At 40.7% G+C, this 25,847-nt stretch overlaps 1 protein-coding gene and 1 pseudogene across 2 annotated transcripts in view; one reads left to right on the top strand and one right to left on the bottom strand.

The window, feature by feature from the left end:
- The first annotated feature begins 5,063 nt into the window (after positions 1 to 5,063).
- Positions 5,064 to 25,847, top strand: part of LOC146690247 (mitogen-activated protein kinase kinase kinase kinase 4-like) — a 106,839-nt pseudogene continuing 86,055 nt past the window's right edge. Inside the window, exons 1-2 of the transcript XR_014915743.1 lie at positions 5,064 to 5,342; positions 5,605 to 5,670. The product of XR_014915743.1 is annotated as a mitogen-activated protein kinase kinase kinase kinase 4-like (transcript). The remainder of the gene's footprint in view (positions 5,343 to 5,604; positions 5,671 to 25,847) is intronic.
- On the bottom strand, positions 19,101 to 20,936 carry LOC146690248 (E3 SUMO-protein ligase ZBED1-like). Its single transcript, XM_085435218.1, has 2 exons — positions 19,586 to 20,936; positions 19,101 to 19,409 (listed from the first exon to the last, which is right to left on the bottom strand). The coding sequence occupies exons 1-2, from the start codon at positions 20,701 to 20,703 to the stop codon at positions 19,145 to 19,147; spliced, it is 1,383 nt and encodes a 460-aa protein (XP_085291344.1). The 5' UTR covers positions 20,704 to 20,936; the 3' UTR covers positions 19,101 to 19,144.

A 25,847-nucleotide genomic window follows, 5' to 3' on the forward strand; every position in this document is an offset into this window, starting at 1 on the left:
ATCCATGTAGAACATCCATCATGTTCTGACACGTCTTTGATGTAACACAAAGTGCGTTTTGTCAACATTGCAAAAGCATCATGACAGCACTGCCATCTGATAAACAGCATCGTTTACAACCACACAAATAACCACAGTATGCACACAGATTTTGGTATTTTTAAGAGATGTGGATGAACTTCATATTGAGTCTTTCTCTTGTGCCATGTTCAGGACAAAGGGATCAAAAGTGCACATACGAAACATCATACAGAGACTGAACACACACATAGTGATTCCTTTAAAGGAAAAGAAAAGTGCAGCATTTTAGAAGAAAATTAGCTGTTCCCCCTGTTCTCTGTCAGAAAACATAAATATGCTTAGCCTAGTGATATTTGTCCAGATATGTAATTTCTGCCTCCTGTTTTCTAGGTTCAAAGAGCACGAGGTGTTTTTTCTTCCCACCCCGGCCATCTTTTTCATTCATACACCAACAGGCCTTTAGTGGTGGGAAGCCATACTAGCATTGCCAACAGTTACATGTCCTGCTTCAGGTAATCAATGGGACTGAGGCCTAGGCTGAGGTAAAACTAGTTACTGTCAATCCTGCTTTTACCATTGAATGCAACGAAATGGCAAATCTTGCAAATTCAAATTCATCGACATGCTGACATGCAGTTACACATCACGACTTCAACGGCACAGAGGATGAAGGAGGAAGCTGTGGTAGATCAAACACAAGCAGAGTGTTAGCTCAGTGTTCGACCCATCCGGGTTATGGTTAGGTTTAGGGTAGGAGTCAGGGTTAGGCATTCATCTTTGATTATTAGGGTTAGGGTAGGGAAAGCATTATGCCAGTGGGAGGTCCCCACAAAGATAGCAAACCAGACATTTGTGTGTGCCATTATGTACATAAAGTGTAACAGACCAGTTTAAAAATATCAGTGTGATGAGTGGTGTTAAAGATATTTAATAGCTAACGCTCCGTGAATGGACTCATGGTTATGCCTCACCCTATAATAAAACTTGGAAAACCTGCTTATTACAATTGCAATTTGTTCTTACTCTTATTCTCATCTTATAAACCATTTTTACTTTCTGAACAGTTAAAACTGTTCAGGCTAAAACTTAGATCTTTTAAAAAGCGACATACACACAAAAGGAAAATATCTGGATCAAAGCCTTTTCTGTAATCCAGCTCTTAGTCCCTGTTTGACCTGATTAACAGCCACGGTTGTTGAGTCACTGTGTGTGAGTACCATCCGATGACATTAGAAATACAAACATGAATGTCCAGTGACAAAAGCCACTTCCTCCACCTCCAAGGTGTGGATCAGTGGCAGTGGGTGTGTTTGTCACAGGGATTAAATGGTATTGTTTGTTATTTCAGGTTCAGCCCGGTCGTGCGCGTCGTTAGAAACTTCTCCTTCTGACTTCCCCTTCCACGGCGCTGTTTTTGATTTCATCATTATGTTGGGTAGCAAGACATAACTCAGATACAGATGATACAGATGAGTAACCTGACACATGGAAAATTACCTTGTGAGAAGAGATTGCTAAAAAAAAAAAGCCCACAGACACACGTCTTTGATGCGATCTGACAAGCTCTTTGGTGAAGAACCATCTGAGATAAACATGCATTATGAAAATCTAAGAGAGAAAGCCGAAAAGAAAATACTTGCAAATGGGCAAACACTGAGGAGCCGAGCTTCAGCAAACACTGAGCGGTGCCCTCCATGAGTCACTCTGGGCAGGCTCATGAAGAGTCTGAGTATATTTTCCAGGTCTAGAATAAACTAAGCAGCCTAATTTACATGTCCAGCCTGGAATCTCCAAAATATCCCTTCTATAGATAACACATGAAAGCAGGGCACACCCAGCGGTTGATACTTTGATGTCTTTGGGTCATCCCCCTTCATCACCTTCAAAGGAAAGACTCAATCAAGCGGGCAAGACCATAAGTTTTAGGGCACAGTGCAAAATTATTTTTATCCCCAACAGGATGTGAAACAGCAGCTCATATGACCCAATTCTTGCCTTCTGATGTCTTCATACTTTGTCCTTGCTACTCCATTATGTTCCTTCCCATGTAGTCCTTTCCCCCCCAAATGTAATTGTTGTAAAAATCTGTGAATCTCATTTTCTTATAATGATGCAATCAAAGTTGTGTTTTTTGCTTTTTTATTTAAAGTGCCCCTTTTCACAATGGAAAACATGATACTGAAGGTATGTTTGTATATGTTAACTTGTACTCCAGATTCCTGTGGTTTAGTTTCATGTGGGCTAACTGATGTTCTTTTTTTCTTTGTTTTCCTTTTTTTTTTTTTGGTGTACGTGGATTGACAGTTCAAAGTGAGCGAGGCAAAACTTTAGCATCTGGATTACCAGAGAAATGTAAAACTGTAGCATAGGGATGGACATGGATATAGAAAAGAGAACAAAAATAACAAACAAACAGACAAAGTGAATTCGCTGCAGAAAACAGACTGGGGACAAATTGCAGAACAAGAATCAGGAAACTGAACTGACTGACTGAAGAGCTGCTGATGGATAAAAACAACAGATGTAAATAGAGTGCTGCAATTTAAAAATACAAAAAGTTTGAATTGTCTCATCCAAACTTGCAAATAAAATTGTCATTATTGGGACATTATTGGGTTTTATGGCTCGTGAAGACACAACAGTGCATCTACCAAGTTTTGTCATTAAGTTTCAGCCTACTAGTGTGTTCTTCCAAGTGCTAAATGGTAAACTTATACTTATAATTATTTATCATATATAACTTATAATGAGTGAATGTGTAAATGTGCTGTGTTGGATTGACATCTAGTCATTTTTCAGGCCATTTGACTACAGTGAACTCTCTGCCTTGTTCATGAAATCAGTTAGACCATCTGGGCTTTGTGACATAGCACATTATCCCACTGGACGCAGCCCTCAGAGGAGTACATAGTGGTAAAAAGTGGATGGACATGATCACCAATAATACTCAGACAGGTCATCACCTTTAAACGATGCTCTCCTGGTATTAAGGGGCCAAAAGTGTGCAAAGAGAATATCCTCCACACCATTAGACCATCATCTGCTTCCTTTTCTGATGACCTCAAAGCAGGATGGATCCATGGTTTCATGTTGTTTACACCCACCATCCAAATGTCACAGCAGAAACTAAAACTAACCTGGCTACATTTTTGTTTTGGTGTAGCCTCAGTTTCCTGTTCTTAGCTGGCAAGAGTGGCACCAAGTGCGGCCTTCTGCTGCTGTAGCCCATCTCCTTCAAGGTTTGACGTCTTGTGCATTCAGAGATGCTCTTCTGCATACACTGATTGTGGTGGGTGGTTGTTTGAGTTAATTTTGCTTTACTATTAGCTTGAAGCAGTCCAACCACTCACCACCAGCAGTGCATTTTCACCCAGAGAACTACCACAAACAGGATATTTTTCTCTTTATTGTCTCTAGTGCATTTTTCATGGTAATATCAATTGTTTTCAGCCTGGACTGAAGCCGTAAACCAGCAGACCTTTACTTCAGACATTAGTATCCACATCACATCCAGCATTAGTCTAGAGGGATGCTGGAGAACAAATTATACAACATGACTTGTAAAAGAGGATGCTGATATCATCGTGATGTGATATGTTATCAGTATGCAGCTAACAAGCGACATGGCTGCTGACAGGTACTGTAAGAGGGATGGCAGCAGGAAATAATGCAGCTCGTCTGCAGAGCAGTGACAGCAGTACTGAAATATTTATCACTGTTTCCATTTCACATGCTCTAATTGTCCTGTATCCCTGTCTGAGAAATGGGAGGATACAAACAAAAGCTGGAAGAAAAGAAGAAAGTAGGAAAACTGTTTGCGTGAAGGCAATAAACTACTAAATGAAACAGGACTTCCCAATAGGTACGCATTTACAATTACTTACATTGTAACTACTGACTAGATTTGTCATTTATCTGATTGCTCTGATTAGTTGTTGCTTTTCGCACAAGGGTCCAAAAAGCTATGTTTTGCATGACGGACTACTGGCAGCTAGGACTGTGCCTTAACCCATTATAGTCATTGATGACGTGTTAATATTGGCCCTTTTTATAAACAGTGTCAAAGGGGAGTTAGTAGGTTCTGTGTAACAAACTATCTGGTTGATGCCAGAGAGATAGTTTCCCTTTAAACATCTTACATGGTTAGATTTCAATTATTGCTCAAGTCATGTTACAACTATAACCCCATCTTTGTTGAGAGGACAAAGTAGCCAGAAGCAATATAAATATGCAGGATGGGGCTATGTCTGCTTAAATGGACTTAAATGGACTAACCATGTGTGATTAGTTTGTGTCTACTGACTTGATAGCTGTGCGCTAGCTTCTGCACAGCAATAACGGTTATCAGCCATGCTAGTATCAACTGCATCCTCATTCTAGCAATCTTGAATATACACAAGAGTTATTTTAGTTTTGTATTTTCTAGTTATTTTTATTTAATTTGAATTTTGGTTTTTATTTGGTTGGTATCAGTGAGTTTCCAGAGTAGATTTCTTGCTTAGTTTTTATTGTTTAAAAATGTTTCTGTTTTATTTTGTTTTGTTTTATAACAATTTAAGTATTATTGCATGCAATGCATATGTCAGAAGCTAAACTAACAACTAAAATGTTTTTTCACATCTAGTTTTTTCTCAGGAGGTGCACGTCGGATTTACGAGGAGGCATATGGTGCAAGGTTAAAAGGCATTTCCATTTACGTTGTAAGTCACCACGGCATTTCCTGCAGAGATTTAAATCAGGCAGTGCTCCAGCGCTAATGTTTAATAAGGTGGGCGTGGTGAAGAAGAAATAAGTAATCCTAAGAGGTGGGTTGTGTTTGTAACTGCTATATATTGTTGAACCACTTGTGTGAATGCGCATGTGCAGAAATACTTCGGGGTGGTGAGGAGGGGGTGACTTTGGTTCCAGGCCCCAGAAAATCTAGTGCTGTCCCTGGGATAAAGGGGCGGGGAATGAGGAGAAAGAGAGGCAGAGAGACATAGGGACTGACTGCGAGAGAGAGGGCGGAGAATAGAGAGAGAGAGAGAGAGAGAGAGAGAGAGCGAGCGAGCGCAGCAGGCAGCGGTCCGGCACTTGGTCGGTATGTAGCAGCAGCAGCGGAGCTTCTGTCTGGGACTATAGCGAGAAAAAAACGCGCCTTGGGTTGAAAATATTAGTAAGGGGATTAAAATTAAAACTACCCGAGGATGAGACACACGCCGTCCGCCTGAAGGAGACTAAAACACGCCGTTATTCCGCTAATTTACCACCTTTTTTAAACGAAAATGGCGAACGACTCTCCGGCTAAAAGTCTGGTGGACATAGACCTGGCATCCCTGAGGGTGAGTGTGCTTCACAGTGACATTTTCACGCTCGCGTTTACCCTCTTTCTCCCTCAGATTTTTTTAAACAAAAAAATACAATCACACAGCGAGGCAGTGCTGTTGTTGACACAGCCCTACGGCAGCTTTTCTTTGTCTATATCCGCTGGCATGAGAAGCGAACCGGGCGCAGCCGGCTCCTGCATCGAACGAACCCGCTTGTAATTGCTACGGGGAATCAATTAATCCGCTTCTGCGGTTTGTCTTTTTCTTTTAAATCCAGGATCCTGCTGGGATTTTCGAGCTGGTGGAAGTGGTCGGAAATGGTACATATGGACAAGTCTACAAGGTTGGTCTGAGCCTCCATCTCTCTCAGTGTGTGTGTGTGTGTGTGTGTGTGTGTGTGTGTTTAAGCACCATCTGAGAACAAACTGGCGGCGGAAACTGGAGCACAAACATGCATTTATGTTTTTTTCCTCTCTCACGGTCTCAGAAACACGTTTTTATAACATTACCCCCTCCCCTCCTTCACTTGGGACCAGTGCGGTCTGGACTGGATTATCTCTGATAGCGTTTTGACCTCTCTCTCTGCTTTACATCCATTTATTTATTTTAATTATTTCATCTTAATGTTATTCAACGATGCTAACATCATCCCGGTAACGTTAGGCCTATTTTGGTCCTGAAGAGATCCCTCCTCCCTCTTCTCCTCCTCTCCTCATCCACACCCCAGTGAAATATTCCTTGCACAGTGCACGCGTTGCCTCGCACTGACAGGGCCGACCCAATCCGTGCATGACAGGCTTCACCACGCTGACCGACTTGTGCGCCATTGGGTGGGCGGTGTTTCATTGCGCATTTGTGCACACCGTTGCCCGGCAGGCCTTTCTGCTGGAGCGGCCCTGTGCTGCATTAATGGGAGGGGGGAGGAGGTAGGCCTGTTCATCCCATCACACTTAGCGGAAAAGGCATTTGACGGAGACCTGGTACTCTTGCAGCCCAGTTTTCCACCTCCATAGCCTGGCAGAGATGAGCAGCAGAGCAGCGACATCACCCTGTTGTTGTTATTTGGCAAAGCTGAGAGCACAGGGGAAAAAAGGAGGAATGGGTTACAGCTGATGGATCTGCCAGAGCTTCTGTTGAGCTGGCTGCTGGAAAATAGCGTCTCACACACATGCAGCTTTGTATCATATAAAGCTTTTGCATTTCTGAATGTTGCTGTGGTTTGTTTTCAAAATATGTCACATGAATATCATGTAAAACACAAAGCAGGTAAGGCTTGGATGGCTGTGACCTGCAGTCATTTGCAACATCTGACACTTGTGTAGCACAAATTGCAAGTCAAATCTGCAATCCACTCTTATGTTCCTGAAGCTAGAAAATAGTCCCCGTATGTGTATGTTTGTGCGTTTTTTTTCCTTCCCCCTTCTGTGATGCATTCTAGCAATGGCATTGGCCCAGCCCAAATCCTTTTGGAATAACTCCAACTGAATTTCACTGAACAACAAACACCTTGACTGAGATTTGTGGTGCACATTTTCTCTCCACCAGGTTTTTTTGTAGGATTAATTGAAACTGACTTTAGGTTTTGTCGAGCTCTTTTCACACGTGAACACACATGACATTGTCTGAAGTTGTTCTTTCTTACATGTCGCACACAGTGGGAGGAGTGCGTGCCGGTGCTGTGTTTTCAGTGCTGCAAGTACACCGTTAATTTAAGTGTGTTACCTCTCTGGTACGTGCAGGAGGCATGACTTTACTTGCTAGCTGTGAACAAACCAGTCTTATCACATGAACTGTTCTTAAATCTGCGCATCTGGACGTCACACAGATTTTAGAGTAGAGAACTAGGAGGTTATAGTCTGATGGGTGAATGTCTGGGAAAAGTTCGGGGCTGCTATGCATAAGGTAAGCTAGGCAGGGGTTTAATACAGTCAGCTAGCTTAATCAGCTCTTACTAAGCATTAAATCGTGATTTAATTTGGATGACAGAATTGTTTTTGGACAGTACACAGAGGGAGGGGGTAATTCCGCCATTTAAGTATGACTGCAGCTGTCAGCCAGTGTTTTTGAACTGGATAGCAGCAAGATCTCGAATGACAAAACTACATTTTTAGTGTTTGCCTTTATTTTGGTGCCCAAAAAGACTTTAAGAAAGAGTTACATCAGCCTCATAATATGTTTAGTACTGTTGTTATGGAGGTTGTAACATGTGCTAGAAATCGTGACATGAAGAAGATTGAAAATAGATTAAAGTTATACATAAATATGTTCTCCAATCGTAGACAGTATAAAAAATGGAGGTTGCCTCCCTATCGCAAAAATGAAGTCGCTGCGTAAGTGCCTTAAACCTGCAAGGCCCACTATATGGCGATAGCTGTGGTTGCAAAAAAGGACTTCTGGTCCTGTAGATGTCTGCGGGAAAATATCTTTTTACTTGACCTCCATAAATGTTTCTGAATTTATGGGCTCAGTCACTCATTTCAAATTGAATAAGTCTATTTTATAACTCTTGGTCAAGCCTGTGTTTTAAAATTAAGGACTCCCTGCTCATTGGCTATAAGTTGTCAGTCACTAGCCACTCGGCTACTAAGATAAAGAAATGCTTATCTCAAGGCTTCAGTTGGAACCTCAGAATCTAGTGGGTGACATTATTGTAGCCACGTCCATCTTTTATACTGTCCACACCACCTAGTGGTCCTGCAATCCTGAAGTGGATAAGTAGAAAAAAAGAATGGATGGATATATGCTATGTTGTTTATCTCTAGCTGGTTAACATGCTCCATATGGTAGCAATGGTATGAGATCATGTTAAAGCCTCGATAGAGTCCATCTGGAACAGTTACTGTGGACAAAGATTTGCTTTGGCTCTGCTAATGAATACAGTCCTAAAGTGTGAATCGAGACCCATAATAAAGGTTTCTTAAGCCTGATTTTAATAAAATATAATATTCCCATATATTTATATATTGTCAATTTTCATTTATCGGCCATCATAAATGTCAATAAGGTCACATCAGCAAAAGGCTAATATCACCCAATAATATTGGCTGGGCAGTCTTAGGACTGGCAGTCCAGTCTTATGCAAGCATATTTTGTGAGCTTATGTTCGTCTGACCTCTCGTATTTACACATGTACGTTAGGCATCGGTGTTCACAGTAGAGTACAAGGCTCTACTGCATCTTTGCTTTTGGGGATTACACAAGTCGCTGGCAGCGCCGAGCGATTCCTCTTATTGAGAGGAGCGTCACTTTGAATTTCTAGTCGTGGATGGCGAGGCCGGCCCTGAGGCGAGCCTCTATAAATGCACGCTCGGTGTGTGCAGCGAAATTTCTCCTTGTAATTATACACAGTGGGTGTGTTTGTTTGGCTGTTTTTGTTTTTTCGGTGCTGCAAGAAAAACAAGACTGAATGAGATCTCGATTTACTTTGAATTATTATTTTTTTGTTTGTTTCTTTGTGGTTGGCGGGGAGTGGAAGGCGACGGTGGCTGTAAACGTTTCATTAGAGCAGGGGACAAGTGGTTTTGGAAATGCTCTGATGCACCGAAGCACAAATTAACCTTGACATTTTGAGTTTAGTTCCTCAGGATTCAATGAATCATAATTACGTGTGCCAACCAGGGTTTGAGTGAAGCTGAGGCTTTTTTTCCCTGTGCTTGTCTGTGCCGCCTGCCTCGCTAACATCTGACCCAAAAACCTATGTGTGTGCCTGTGTGTGTTTGGGTCTGCACATGTGCACTTGATCCTCCACACTTGGCGATTGGTCAGGTTTCCCAGGCTGGCGAGTAGCTGCAGAGCATGACAGAGTGAGGAGTGTTGCAGCTGTGTGCACCGACAACAGCTGTTGGGGCAGAGAAATAAAAACAGGAGAGGGAGTAGAGCGGTTGGGGAGAGAAAGACAGAAAAGATGAAATACGCAAGAGAGAAGATTTCACCATTGAGGTACCAGTGTTTTAATTTGCTTGTAGAAAATAAAGACGAGGGCCTCAGTGCATCATTCACACCGCTGTGCAAGCCACGTATTAAATTGAACATTCCAGACGACAAGTTTGCCTCCACGCGACGGGGTTTCGAGTTTAGCGTAATGTGTAGGTTTCACTGGATTTCTTTGAAATGAAAAGCTGAAACATCTGCAAAAAACATGAAAAGAAACAAATGAATATGCAGAGGTCACAGTGTTTCTGTTTCCATTTAAACAGTGGGAGGTGAGGGAAAAGTTCAATCAAAGCTGAAGAGAGGGCCTGGAGGAAATTTTAAAACTCCGGTGTAAGGCTGCACTCAGCATGTGGGGCTGGGAATCCCCCTCTCTCTGAGGAAATGGTTTAACCCATTTATGACTTTCTGAGCTTTGAGTCTCGCTGCGCTTCTTTCCTTTACTCACTGTTTCAGGCTCACCGGCTCACTCCGTATTACAAAGTTGTAACAAAGTATCTGAGTCGAGTAAACGAATAAGCTTTTTGGCTTTACTCCCCAAAGATGAAGCTTGTTACCTCATTTGTAGAGTGAATGGAAATTTGTGAGGAAGCAGTGAAACAGCGGAAGTCATCAGCATAGTGAGGAGAAGTTAATGGCTGTGCTCTGATGGCTAGATTAGAAAAACCACAGCCCTGTTCCTGTTGTTCTGTCATGTATCCACACGATGTATATCAGAGGTTTCAGATTTATAAAAATTCTGCAATAATATGAGATTTAAAGTGGAGTAGGAGACCACACTGTGGATCATGTTCAGCTTATTATCAACATGCTAGAGGGAGTACAAAATATCAGTTGAAATAACATAATTTCCACAAATGTGGAAAGCCTGGAAATATCCAGTTTTTACATGAGCAATTAGAATTTATACCCTTTAAGGCCTTTACACACCCTTAAGTATTTATTAAAAAGTACAGATGGGCCACAAGATTAAAATGCCCGACAGGCACAGTGGGTAACTTGGCTCATCTTGTTATGGTGCCGTGTTCTGCTGGGAAACCTGGCATTCATGCAGGTGCCACCTTAAGTCATAAATCAAAAAGCAAATTAAACACCCCGCCTCAGTGTGCCTCAAAAATACTGCAAAAACTGCAGGAGGTATACACCATGCAAATGGAGCAGGATACGCTGGGACAAGCCTGATCCATGGAAGACCCGCCCAGCATCCCAACCTCAGGATCCAGTGCCCATGAGCCTGGTGTCAGCAGACAGCACAGGATGGATCACCACCACCTCGATGGGTCAGAGCTTATTTAAAGGCATTTAGGGGACCTGCACACTGTTGGACAGGTGTGAGTTAAAAAAAAAGTATTTATTTATTTTTTTTATTTTAATTTTTTATTGTTGTGGCTGATCATTGGAAAATGAGTGAAAACCTAAGGTAATTAGACTTTTATGTTAAAAAAAGACTTGAACTCTAAGTGAATGATTAGAAAGAGATGTGAATAAAATGAAAGCCAGATTGCACAGCAGGCTGTTCTCCTCGTATCAGAGGTGGAATATGTACCGCCTCACCCTGGTGCAGTGTTTTGTAATCATCGTTCTCTAACCTGCCATTTCAGTGGTATGTGAGGATTTTATCTGTAGTGCTTCCAATATATAGTGTACCAGTGGAACTCCAGTGCCAGATATTCTGTGCAGCTAACAAGACCAAGTGTTCCCTGTATTCTGTTTTTGGACGTAGAAGCATCAGCACTACGATTCTCGATTTCACCTGCATCTCATGACCACGTTACGGGGAAAGATGAAACGCATTTAAAGTTATAACATTGATTTATTCCCCAGTAGGAACCATCATGAATGCTGCTACTTGTTTATAATTTAGTTTATTTCACAGGAAGCCAGTGAAAAGAACCAAGTGTAGATGTGATAACACCTTTAGATCTGATTAAATGTTAGGTTGCAACAATTTTAACAGCTGCAAAAATCAATCCTTTTTTTGATTTGTTGCATTTTGATAATAAATCTTTCTGAAGTTTAAGGTAATGCCTGCAAAATGTGCAATACTGTGATATAAAACACTAAATCATCTCACGGCTGAAAGTAAAACAAAAAATCTGTTTAGATAGAACAGATAATAAACCTCCTGTCAAAGCAGTTTCACTTCTTGTGCAAGTCTTCATCCTGACTTTCTAACAGGAAAGATGCTTGTTTTTCTCCTTGCTGATAAAGTGAAGCTGGGTGTGGCTCTCTATCAGCTGCCTGTCATCTGCTGGGTAGAGCACCATTACTGCAAGTGTCTCAGAGGAGATGCACCTCAGCGTATGACTGAATGCATAGCTGATCTGTCAGATACATGGACGTCTAAGTACTCAGGCTCTGTTTCAGGTTTCCTTCAACCTGCTGCAAGTCTACATCAGCATCTGCATCTTCCACGAGGTTCAGTTTGTTTCAATGAAGTGACTGCAGTGCTGTTTTTGAATATTAAATATTGCCCCACAGCTGCAGAACAATTGGATTTTCTTTAAATGTTTTTAAAGTAATTGGTAAATGGCCTGTATTTGTATAGCGCTTTTACTAGTCACTAAGGACCCCAAAGCGCTTTACACGTCCAGTCATCCACCCATTCACACACTGGTGATGGCAAGCTACATTGTAGCCACAGCTGCCCTGGGGCGTACTGACAGAGGCGAGGCTGCCGAACACTGGCACCACCGGGCCCTCTGACCACCACCAGTAGGCAACGGGTAAAGTGTCTTGCCCAAGGACACAACGACTGAGACTGTCCAAGCCGGGGCTCGAACCGGCAACCTTCCGATTACAAGGCGAACTCCCAACTCTTGAGCCACGATCGCCCCAATCATTAAAAACACCCAGTTCATTTGAATCACCATACCTGATAGGTAGCTGGTGTATCTGGCTTTTTCTGTGACTGAAATAATATCATGAATCTTGACTTGTAGTATCCAGTAGTAGGGCTTTGCGATATGACCAAAATCTCATATCCCAATATAAGACATCTATCGTCCAATAACGATATAAATCACAAAAATTCTACATTTTCTGTAAATTCTGTGAATCTCGGGCAGCTCGACTTGCGGGAAGTGTTTCCAGCTGGGCGTCATGTACCTGGAGTCGAGTGTTTTAACCGATGCATGAAACGATACATTTTTAGACATAAGTTGTAACGGCCGCCGTTTTCTTTGTGAGTATTTATTACACGGCGTGCTGCGGGGAAAAGCCTGTTCTAACGTTTGGTTAGAACGCTAAGGTTTATTTTTTTTGCTTCTCATCCATAAATACTCGGCATAATCTTTCACGTGATTCAGTTTATTTTGAAAAGTCTCAACAGGATCTTGAGCTTTATCGTGAAAGGTTTATGTGGAAAATAAGCGGACGGCCGATGGTTTTACCGTCGTTGTTGCTAACGACAACGCATAAAAACAGGCGCTTGTCCGTCCATAGTGTGGTTATATTAAATATAAGAGAAAGAGAGAACTTTAAGAAATTAATATAGCCACTACAGTGACCATCAAAATGATGAAAAAATATTGCCGTAAACAGTTTATTTTGCGACACCACGAAACAAACGATAGCGTAAAATGAAACGATAGACGTTTTTATATCGTCAACCGATATATATCGTTATATCGAACAGCCCTATCCAGTAGTGCTACAAACTAGGACTGTGACTAATGAGTATGCACAGTACTTGACCTACAGTAAATCCACAGATTTGACAAACTGAAACCAAAAATAATTGTGAAAACCTTTACACTGAAAGGCGTGGGAGCAGATCCATCAGCGCTTTGGTGCAACTTCTCCATGAGAAGTTGCAAATAAGTCAAATAATTGACTGACAAAATAATTTTTTATCATCTAACAACTCAACATGATGATTAATCCAAGTGGAAACTTCCACTGTTGTGTGTTTTCGTCACTACAATCTTCAATCTTGACAAAAGCCACTTCCTTAACCCTTTAAGACCTACCATAGAACCAAGTCCGCCAGAGCTTATATTATATTTTTACATGCTGTGGAGCCATTTTTGGGAGCATTTCAAGTTGCTATACATCAATACAACCATTATAGCCCAGATTTTAATAATATGTATTCATTAAGTGCATAGTAATTACATAAATTGCAAAAAAGTGCAATAAACTACAAAAAAATTGAAAATCGTTTTTGATTTTTTAACATATATTTGTAGTTAGAGAAATTTAAGAGGCTTATCCCTCAAAACTGTAAATACAAAAAAGTTGCACAAAATAGTTTCCCACCACAGGAAATTTAATTTGAGTGTCTTCATAGTTTTATTTTTGAAATACACCAATTTTTATACACTGCAGGAAAAACGAAAATAAATATTATACTGCAAATTTGCAAAAAAGCAGCATATGCATCAAAATAAACTATTTCCAGCAGTGCAATATGAGTCCTAAGCATCCCAGAAACGACACAGAAAGTCATAAAGTCAAAGATAACTTTTAAAAAGAGCAGTATAGGCCCTGAGGCCCTGATCGCAAAAAAGACTACATTTCCGCGAAAATGACGTCACTTCCGGTTTCGGCCAGGTAATGGCTGACGTCTATTCCAACGTAGGAAGTGTTTTGAACAGCTGATCGGACCGGCAAAGCGTGTTTCTGGAATATTATGTTTTTGTTCCTGCAAGCGCTTTTTATGCAGTTTTTGCAAAGCTTTATGTGGAAGGAAACCGTGACCTAGGACAAGCTGATGGCACAATATGTAAGTACAACTCCTCCGGTTTCATATGCAAAAAAAATTTTTGCGCTAGCTTACGTGGTTGCAGTGCTACCGGGATTTAAAAATAGTTACGCATAACAGAGCGTTCCCGCTCCGATCGGCTCTAAAGGGTTAATAAAGGCTGGATGTTTAAATGTGTTAAAAAATAAATATCTACATTTCACTGACTCAGAATATCCACAGAAATAATGGTGTACGAGCTTAAACCTATTAAAAAAAGATTTCATCAGGAGCACGTTATTATTATTATTATTACCCACCTCCTAAATTTCTCTTGTTTTATAACTTGTACGGGTAAAGCTATTTATAGCCGGGGCCCCGGCTCTGTAAAGTGGAGGAACTACAAAGCTGTCAGAAGGAATAGGCTCATGCAAAGCCGGCTCACCGGCCTTCCGGCTATTCAAACTGGAATGTTAGTCTTGTCTGCTGTGACCTTTCTCAGCACAGGAAGTGAAGCAGCAAAAGCCTGCCACCTCTCTATGGGGAACTTTCTTTACCATCAGAGCTGCGCTTATCTGCTGTGACCTTTCCAGACAGAAGAAGTGGAAGCTCTGCCACTGATAGCAGTAACAGGAACCCAACTGTGTCACCGTGTTTCATGGAGAAGTTGCACTAAAGCGCTGATGGAACTGCTCCCGAGCCTTTCAGTGTAAAGGTTTTCACAAAAGTGCTTCAACACATTGCTCAAGCCTGTAGTGCTCGAATCTTTTATAAGTTGTAGGTGACTTTCTCTTTTAGAAGCACTTTTCTTTTTTTTTTATTCGACTCAAAGGTGACCCTGCTACTGTTGTTAATGAATCTGTTAGCAGTAGCCAACCGTGCCTGCTAGCTAAAGTTAAGCTAAAAATAAGCCACAAGCCTCAGACAGTATCTGGGTCATGTTCTTTGATGCTCGCACTGGTGCGGACTGATGCAGTGACTGTACTGCTTCTGCTGGTGAATCTCCGAGGATCCTTTCATCCATCAGCAGAAAGATTTAGTTTTTTCTTTTGTATTTCAAGAGATTTTGACATGGATGACATTTGCTTCCATTTGTTGCGTTCATTTTTACACCATTGTCACCAGAACAAGATTGGCACTTTTAACTCTGCTGGAGATTGAATCTCTAGTCGCAAGTTTACCTCACTGCTTTTATTGATCTTTATTTTTTTGTGTGTTCTCTTGAGCACAGCATTGATTGCAGTTTAACTGATCATTAAAACAACAATATAAAAGATGAGATCGCTGCCTGTGCTAAAAAAATTGATTCTTCACAGAATATAAACACAAAGCAATAGATTAAAGTAAAATGCGACCAAAATATAAAAATAAAAGGATTATTTATGTATTTAATGTTATTATATTAATATATATTAAATAGTTTGAAATGTTTTTTCCCTTTCCTCATTTTCTTACATTTATCAGTTGAGAGAACTTCATTGTAAAATATCTAACTAATTTCAGTTCTTTATCATATTAGTTTTTAAAAAAATTTCAAGCACATAACTCATTTGACCTCACAGGATTGGTAACTGCCTTCAGTCAATTTCCTCTTACTTGCTGATACCAGTCAACCATTGTGGCCGATGTGTTGGTTGACCCAAAACTGGAAAACCTTGGCTTGATTACCTCAAGATGGCACGGAGGAGAGAGAGAGAGAATTAGGACTGATCAGGATAAAGAGAAAAAAGTGGCTACACTTGCTGCTGTTCAGCTCTTAGTTACAGTTTTTGAGATGTAATTGTGTATCAGTCCCTTTGTGCTTTTAAGTACATATTTTATGTTTCTGTTAAAATATTTTTCACAAAGCAAAGGTTTCTTTTTTCAGGAATTCACCTGAAATTGCTGAAGTGGTGTTATCAGTTAGTCTGGAAAAAAGGATTGTTTGTGTGTGTGGATGCTTTTTAAATCGAGACAAATACCCATCAAAGATGCAATCTTTTGGCCCACGTGGGTCCACAGTGAGCTGTCCACAGTGGGCCCCTCTACTGGTTTGAAATTTAGAGCACATCTGGGCGCCGCAGTGTTGGGCAGCCCATTGTGTGGGCTGTCCACATTAAGCAGAGCCCCACAATGGAGCCATGTTCACACTCTTGGTGCGGCACTGTGGTGGGGTAAGCTTTGTATCTGTGTTTTGGCTTTTCGTCCACACGTAAACAGCGTTTTGGATCACTGGAAAAAAAAAACTCCTTCCAACTCCGTTTCTGTGTTTACAGAGATTTCATTTTGCAACATGAAAGGTGTGCAGCTCCAGTAAACATCAGACTCTACCACTTTATTGTTTGTAGGCTTTTGATTGGCCAATATTTCTGCCTGGTTAGGGTCATATTGCCTCCTGTTTCTTTAACTTGCCCTTGACAGTGCTTGATATGGTTTCTTGGCTTTTCATGTGAACAGAGATATTTTTCAAAAAACTTCCATAATAGGGCATGAGGGGTGTCTACTGGTAAATCCATCATTCCTGAAGTGAGTAACCAAATACACTCAGACTGACATTAATAGACCCATTAGTGGCCTGCCAATGTAAAATATTGCTTTGATTCCTATTTGAATGCCTCTGAGGAGGATTTTTGATATATTAGATGTATTAAACTATATTTAAACTCCCCATTTGTTCCTCTGGCTCAGCTAAATGTCTGAGATGCCACATGTAAATCCAGACAGTAGCATCAGCTGTGTTTGTCTCACTTATGCATGTCTATAAAAACCCATCTTAGTTAACAAATAGCCCTCTTTTATTTTTTTTGTTTTGTGTCTGCTGGCTCCTGGAAAGGTTGTTATATAATACACTCAGCTACAGTGTGTATGCGGTGTTAGGTGGATGGATGCAAGCGTGCAGACAGTGCAAACAGATGGCTTGTCCAGAGCATTAGCTCTGCCTGTGTGCCGTGTCAAACTGTAGATGCTACATTTCCAAAAATGAGCAACAAAAGAAATGAGCCTTTGTATTGTAAATGAGTGCACCGTGGCAGCATTTGGTATGGACCAAAATGTCTGTAGCACTAAAGATTGAAAACTGCCATGTACTGAAATCTGACATGGAGCTACTGGCCAGGCTTAAAGTTCTCTGTAATCACATTTTTATTTTGTAATTAGTTTTGTATAGATATGATAACGTCTCAGAGTGCATCAATTGAAAGTCAGGGTTTGGCAAATCCCCAATTATTATTTTCACTGACGTTCAGCATGGATGAGGACGGACAGTCTCCACGCATGCTATTAACAGGTTGCATCGGGTTCCAGTTAGTACATAAAAAAAATAAATCAAAGCATAATTTGAATATTTAAATATAAAAAGATTCCATGTGGGTATGTAAACTCTGAGCTTCAATCTTTATTTAAATATCTCCACCTGTTTGACACGAGGTTTCATCTTTACTTCCTCTTTTTCTTCCTCTTTTTCTTCCTCCTCTGCTCTCCCTTAGTGTAATATGTTTTATTTGCTGATATATATTGCTGCAGTGTTCTGTTACACCTCTGTCTACAGGGGGTTTGAACTTCTTTACCCCTTCTTTAGTTTGTATTATTTTCAGTCAAACTCGAATTGTTGTTCCAGCCTTAAATAGATAAACATCCACTTAATCTCTTGTATGTGCTTCTCTTGGCCTGTACTGTGTTGTTTCTCTCTCAGCGTTAGAGTCAGTGAGCCTCAGTTTTCCTTACTCTAAGTATCTACGGATGAGAGCGATAAGAAGGCCAAATGTAATTTAAAAGCTGAGGTGGTGCAGTTGTTTGTCAGTGTGAGGAGGCTGTTGTAAGACTTGGAGTGAAGGTGTTTTGCAGTTTATTAGATTGATTAGGTCTCGTTGTGAACAGATATCCCTCTGTGTTTGTTCCTCTGTTCTCAGTTACAGTCACGCTGACACACACGATAGGCACAAGAGTCCATTTTTCTATGATCCAGCCCATAAACTATGTCACATGCCAGGACTGGCAAGTGATGAGATGTTATTAGTAGCCTTGCTTACTTCAGCTTCACCTTGCTTAATGTTTCCTGTGTGTTACATCAGTCATATTTCCCTAACTGCCAGCAATCTTCGTCCTCTAAAACTCAACAACCACAGGGCTAAAGCTAAAATCCAGATGGAAATTCTGCAGGAAAAAAAATCACTTTTAGGAAAATTTATTCCTCGACAAAAGATAACAGCAGATCCATTTTGTTTTATAGAGCAGGCATCAAATGGCATTCTTTGCTTTTCTTCTTTTTTGTTGAAGTTTTTAAGTAAATGACATTATGTTCAAATCCTCTGTCGTTGGGGATTTATAAAAATAGCCATTCTCTAAAATATTCAGTCTCATGGGTAAATGCCAATGTGGTAATAACACTGTTAGAGTTGCCCTGATTCTGGTTTTTCTGTTTGGATACTGATAACTTGGCTTTGGGGGAAATTACCATCATATATTTATCTTAATTATCTCACTTACATGGATTTCAGCTTAACCTCCTAGGACCTGGCGTCCACATATGTGGACATCACATTTTGGGTTGTCTAGACCACAATAATAAATTTTGCTCTACAAAGGCCTGATATCCACTTATGAGGACATTATACTGCCACTGTTTTATCGAAATTTAAAACAAATGTCCTCATAGGTGGATACCCTTGTAAAGCAAAATCAGGTAAAAAGATAATTGTTTGTTTTTATTAGTGCTGTCAAGAGATTAAAAAAATATAGAGATTAATTAATTATGATTTTTAATTAATTGATCTAATTAATCTCTTTTTTAATCTCACCTAAAAATAGCTGAGGAAAGCCCTCAACTTATTGTGGCAGACCAAAAGACTGATATAACAAAGAAAGTGACTTTATAAACTCATTTATTGTTTAACAAACGTTAAACAGATGCAACCATTTACATACTGTTGTATTCTTTTGTAAAATAAGTGGAAAAATAAATACAAATAAAATCAAATAAATTAAGTGCTGCAAGTTAGCACATCAGAGTTGCTCTTTTCTGAGCAATACAGCACTGAAATTCCTCTGCTTCAGATAATGAAAAATAAAACTGACATTGCAGTGCTGAATGAATGAATGAATGATTGTGATTAAAACTAAGTGCTTTTTATTTTATTTTATTTAATCTTGTAAAGAACTTTGTGTTCCATATAATAAATAAAAGTTTGATTTGATAATGAATTGGACTCATTAGTCCAGCTTAACCTTATTGTCCTACCTGTTCCCTCTTTTCTCTTGGAAGACATTTCAAATCCTTAAACCGTGGATCCAATGCTGTGGCCACCTCGAACCATATCTCGTTGCCATTAGCTCGTCGTGCTGCCAGATCCTTCTGGAAGGCATTCTTGAACTTCACCACGTAGGCAGGATCATCATCAGTAATGTCCATGACACGGTACAGATGGCGAAAAGCAGGCAGCACTACAGAGCAAGAGACGTAGGCCTCACCACCCAGCAGCTCTGTCACATACCTGCAGAGGTGGAGAGGTTTGCTAAATAAACCTAGCTGGATTCATTTAAATCAAAGTGTAACTGATTTCCAATTTAATTGTCCTTAAAAGTTCCTTGTTATGTTCATTAATTTTGATTTTACACATGTAACAGTAGTTTATATAATTAAAATGGGAAGGTGTTTATTTGAACTTACTTGCATGGTTCAAGCAGGAGCTCCAGCCTCTGCAGTTTCGCCCACTCAGCTTCGGTTGGCAAGACCAACCTGTGGTTCTGTTGGTCCAACGTAGCCTGGACAGCCTCTCGGTTACATAGGAGGCGTGAGACCATTGCGAGAGTCGAGTTCCACCTGGTGGGTACATCCTGTATAAGTTGATCGCTCTTCTTTCCGAGTGCTACTTGTTGTTGGTTAAGTTCTGTGGTACTCGCAGGGCTTTGTTTAAAATGACCAACAATCTTGCGGCACTTTGCCAGTACACCGACAAAACCACTGCTATCGAGACATACCGTGATGGTCCTCTGGAGAATGTGAGCATTGCAGGCGATGTGCTCATATGGAAGTGCTCTCATAGCAGCCAGCATGTTTGCTGCGCTGTCTGTGCCAATGGTGGATATCTTGTTTTCAATACCCCAGTCATTTGCTACCTTGAGGAACTGTTCGGCGCATTTATCAGCTAAGTGCCTGGTTTCTGTTCTCATGACGGTCAGTGCAAATGAGTTGAGGTTCCACTCACTATCAATAAAGTGTCCAGTCACCCCAAAATAGCTGTGGTTGCCAGCTGAGGTCCAGTGATCTCCGGTTATAGCAACACAGTTGGGAGAATCCTCCGCCAAAATCTCAAGTTTGTTTTTCTTTTCGCCGTCGTACATTTTGCTGATTTTGGTCGTTACTGTAGTCCTGCACGGCGGCTTGTATGACGGGTCATTGGACGCAATTTGCAACACCTCTGTCAATCCTTCGTCCTCTACTATATTTATCGGCCTACAGTTCATCGCTATCCACTTGGCAATAACATTAGTCAGCCTGTCGGTCGCAGACTTGCTCATACGAGGGGTATTCTCTAGTTTTGTTTGGCAAAAAGCTTTGCTCTGGCTTGCTATATTGCTAACGTCTTCACTGCTAGCTGTTGCTGCACTCGCGGCTGGGTGCTTTGCGTTGAGGTGATAGGCCAAACTTGAGCTGCTTCGGTGGTAAGCAAACTCCTTCTTACACTCTAGGCAGACCACTTTACCTTTGTCAATGGTGCCGTCGGGGCGTTTATGAAATACAAATTTCCCGTTCATTGGGCCAACAACTCTCAGATGCGCCTCCATATCCACACTGTAAGCTAATCACCACTTCTCACCTTGACCTCACGACGTGACTCCACCCCCAACAAGTCAAGCACAAGGAGCCCAGCACATAAAAACGGATTTTATAACATAGCAACTCTCATACAAAATCAATGACGTCAAGAGATTAAAAATTAGATTAACGAGATTAAAAAACATAACGCGCTAAATAGCATTGTAATTAATTAATCGCAATTAACGCGATAATTTGACACCCCTAGTTTTTATATTCATCAGGTCCCAATCAGCCCGAATTGCAAGGAGAAATTAAAAATGCATGCCATGAAAGAGTTCGGTTCTTAGGAGGTTAATGTGTGAGTCTTGTTGTGTTCTTGTTTTACCATCAAGCCTTAAACTGAACATAATAAGAGTTGGAGTTAAAAAGGCGAGCGAGAGAAAGAGTTGGTGTAGAGCCTTTAAGAGTTTGTGCTTAAGTGAAAAAATATTAAGCAAAAGAAGAAAAGCTGCTATGTTAAAATCCTGCCAAACTGATGTTCGCTTCTTTCATGCAGTATTCGCCCTCTTATGAGTGCTTGTTTACCGCTGCTGACCGATGACATCGCAAACACAGAAAAACATACAAGAGAACAGACTTGGCACCAATATCTGATCAAGCTTTTTGAGCCAGGATCAGACTGATATCTGAGCCAAATACAGGAGTGTTGCAGCTTAGTCACCATTGACTTAATTTACAATTTGCATCAATTCAATTTCCCAGAAATATTTTGATGCTGCTGCAGTTATTCACACTGTTAATATCACAATAGGTGTCGTTTATGTGTGTGTAAAATCAACAGGAGCATTTTTTTCATCACAGTCTTTTAGTTTTCTCCCACCTTCTTCAGATTGGAGCTCAGCTAAACTGTCGTGAGTACGAACACGTACACACAGTCATATTTCCAAGGTCGGAGGATCTGTCACGCGAGTGTAGTGTACTTAGATGGGTTTCATGCCTCTCTTCCCCCTTTCGCTCTCTCTCCCTCTTCCTAGGACTCCACCTTTATTGATTTCCACATAGCACTAGCTTGCATCTTGTACAAAGGCCCCTTCATTATGTTATCTGTGACCTGTTTCTGCCTGATAACTCTGACTAAAAGCCTCTGTTTAGGCTACCATCTAGGTAGTGGAGCATTTGTGGGATCTTTTAGAGTTGTTTTGCAGTATTTTGAAGCTGGTGCATTGCCTCTCAGGTCATACAACCATCTTTACTGATTATTATGAGGTGCTGCTTTATAATGCCAACAAATGAAAGGCTGTTTAAAAGTCGGAGGAGTTGGATATTCACTCAGGTTTTCCACATCTTTGTTGACTATGGACCTGTAATGCTTTTAGATCAGATCTGAGTTTTTGGAATTTTGGTAGATTTTTTTTTTACTTTATTTTATGCATTTGCAAAATAATGTTAATAAACATTTAATATACTAATGTCATAAGGGAAGTCTCTCATAAGGCCTGTCCTGATTTTTATAACTATGTTTTCTGAGAAAGCTACCGTAAACATAAAGACAGTCAAGACAACAGCGTTGCTGTCATTTCAGCTATATTAGTGCATAATATCTGCTTAGAAGGAGAGTTGGATGCTCTAAAAGCCTTAATGTTTTCTCTTTTATACAGTATGCATCTCTGTCAGGGAATCAAACCACAAAAATCAGACCTGTGTATGTGTGTGTTAGTTGAAAAACTTCACTGAACTACTGAACTAGATTCCCTGTTAAATTCACACTTTAACCAGTGGCCCAAAAATTAGCAGAGGACATTAATGAACTTGGGAGCTTGCTCTGACGGTAAATGATGAGCTTCAGTCTACAGACGTTCCTGAAATCTTGTTTGGAGAGGAAGTAATTCAATTTAAAGGCTTGAGATGCGTCCTTGGCTGGGTTTTGACTGGATAAGAAGGGAACTAACTGCACCTCCGGATAAAGCAGAACCCAGTGGCCCTCCTGTTGGCTTATCATAGCCGCCACCCCCCCACGAAACATACGCGCCAGCTAACTCTCAGTGTCTGGTCGAAGCTCTTGATGACAGTTGTTGGACTGTCTGAGCTTCTGTGGTTTAAACGGGTGCACACGGTGAACTCTGTGTGAATGTGTGTGTAATGTTGAGGTGGGGGTTGAGTGTATGAGTGGCCATCTGGAGGGTGGGGGGTGTCAAAGCTTCTCTTGGGTTGGCGGGAGGGGTGTTTGTCCTGGGTTACAAGCTTAAGAGAAGTCTTGGAGGGCAAACTGATGAAGAAGAACTTTAAAAGCGATGTCACCAGCTTTAAACCTGGAAACAAACATGGCAACTGTTCTGCAAGTTATGCAACATTCAATGAACCAAGATCAGCATCTAATTAGACTGGAGGTGCAAAAACGTCGGCGCATTTGCAAAGCCATGCATGTATTTTATTTTATTTTATTTTACCATTTTATTCAATAGTTTTTGCCTGCCTTGCTTGCTTTAAGTGTATCGGTCAGGCTCTTAGCCACACACACACTCGCTTGTTGCCGCAGTTATAATAAACCCTGTTTTTGTTTAATTGAGTTCTGTAGCTCCTTTCAGCCCTGCGCACAGTGAGGCCGCTGGCTGGCCGACTGACAGCAACATTAGCTTTTGTTTTCATCTGCTTCAAAACACTGTGAGCCGGTCTGATCTGTCACCTGACCACAAACTTTGCCTCATGATTGGACCACAGCGCTGAGCTTCAGCCAGCTGACCAGAAGCCAGGCATCTGATTGGGCTAGAGCCTCTCAAAGCACTTCCTCCTGTAGCCGGGCAGACTGCGAGTTCCCATGAGGACTGAAGTGTTTCAAAACACATATACAGACTGCAGTGAAGAGAGACAGTTACTGCAACTATGTAGAGGGAACCTCTGACAGCCATAGAAGAAAACATAGATGCCTTACCGTTAAGTAAAAATATCAGTATATCAGGAGCAACAAAGAGCATCTTTAGTTATGAGCTCAGCCTGAGTGAAAACCTGAAAATGATGTAACCACAGGATACGAAAATTTTTTTTTTTCATCTCATCGTGCCAGAACCTGGGAAAACAAAAACCTAATTAATGCAGGCGATGTTGTCGTGACTCGAAATCTGTTTGTGTTACTAGGCAGATACAAATAAATGCATTTCTTGCTCACGCGGGGAGGGAGAAACTGCTGGAACAGAGTTTGAACAGCAGATCAATCTCAGTGTCACATTTGTGCATCCACTCCAAGCATAGGACAGCTCAGCTCATTAGTTTTAGTCGGCAGTTTCAGTGGAAATACAGATAGGAAATGAGAGTGAGGGTGGTAGCACATACTCCTCTAATTCTCAAATTGATGACTGATAATCATATTTCCCAAAGTGCTTTGCTCCTAGGAAAAAAAAAATGTATACGATAAATCACTTTCTGCCCTTAGATTTCATCCTTGGTTCCCCTATAAATACAATTATGTAATCCAACTTTATTGGAGAAAGGAGAAGCAACCCTGCATGCATTTTACACTCATCCCTGTCACCGGCTTTTTCCTGTATTTGTCTTTCTCTTTGTTATCTTGTCATTGGAAACAAACATGTCACTCACAGTTGGCTCTGATGTGTCACACACCATTCTCATCTGAAAGCACTGCGCAGACACACACATTCTCGATTTGATGTCTTAGTGAGGCCATCTAATTGACATAATGCTTTCCATAGCCACTTACCCTAACCCTTAGTCTAAACCCAACCATAACCTAATTGTAACTCGGACACTAAAACCACATTTTGAGTCTTAAAAATGCCTTCAAACTCGTGGAGACAGGCACCTTTGTCCTTATAAGTGACTGTTGGTCCCCACAAGTATAGTAACGTTCCAGTTTTTGGTCCCGACAAAGATGTCTAAACAGGTACACACACAGATACATTTACAAAATGTGTTAAGAAGCTTTTTTTCTGGTTGTTGTGGGAATGTTGGATGATTTTTGTTCAAGGTTCAAGGTTCTTCCTTTGTCACATGCATAGTTATACAAGTATAACACACAGTGAAAGTGAAATGTTGTGCCCTCGCTGTGTTGAGCTGGCACACAGGTTACTGTAGGATCAGCTCTATACTCTGTTTTCCTAGCACCTTTTATGACCCTTACCACACACACACACACCTTCATCGTACTATCCTCAGTCAACTAGGTTTCCTTGGAGACGGGTTTGGAAAGTGTTCGGCAGACTGGTGCTTTATGTAAAATGAGGAGGGGGGTATATGGGAAAAATCTATTGCTGTGTGAAATGCTTAAAAGATGTGATTTCTGTGCTGATTTTACATATAAACTAACCAAAATAAAGTGTTAATGAGGAACATTTCTAATGCTTTTTAATGTTCATATTACTACCTTACAGTATTGTTACTTTTTAAGCCATAGATGACGGCAATCCATCTTAACCAAAAGCTCAGGCCTTCAGACTAGCTGTTAGCATAGCTCCACCCACTTTCTGTTTCTCAGACCTTCTGGTTCCAGTGGGCAGCCAATCACAACAAAGCTGGCTTAAATTAAAGGTGGCCTTAAATCAGGGATATCAAACTTATTTTAGATCAGAGGCAACATACAGCCCGGTTTGACCTTAAGTGGGCTGAACCAGTGAAACTCTCTTTTCTATCAGTATGAAGTTTAAATGCACATTTAATGCCTGAGATATCTCCGTAGAAGAAAAATAAATAAAATTTCAGCAGTGTGTCTGAGTTTTTCTACATGATAAAAAAAAATGCAGCTTTAGTAAATAAAAGAAAAACTTTTTGTGCTTAAACTGGAAGAAATAAATTGCTCATTGCCCAGACTGTCCTGTAATTATAAAACCAAAAAACTCAGTTTTTCTTTTTGTCTTTTTCTTTTTCTTTTATTTTATATGTTTTTTTTTTTTACTGTGACTCAAAAATAGTAGATGATGAAAGAAACATGCACTGTTCTAATTTAATTATTGATGTATTTCTTATTTACTTTGGTGTAGTTTGGATGCTCATGGGAGAGGTCTTGCAAAAGCTACAAAACCTCAAATACTGTTAAAAGTCCAAAGTTTATGCTCACCTTAACATTTTTCAAAATGTCAAGTGTGCCACATTGCTGAAGTGAGATTACTGGAAAGTAATAATATATTTTATGCACTTTGCATGGAGCAATGTTGCCCCCTGG

This window comes from Copadichromis virginalis, linkage group LG16 (assembly GCF_057382275.1).
Source record: "Copadichromis virginalis isolate Kocher_CV1m ecotype Utaka linkage group LG16, C_Virginalis_male_GT1.1, whole genome shotgun sequence".
Classification (NCBI taxonomy): domain Eukaryota; kingdom Metazoa; phylum Chordata; class Actinopteri; order Cichliformes; family Cichlidae; genus Copadichromis; species Copadichromis virginalis.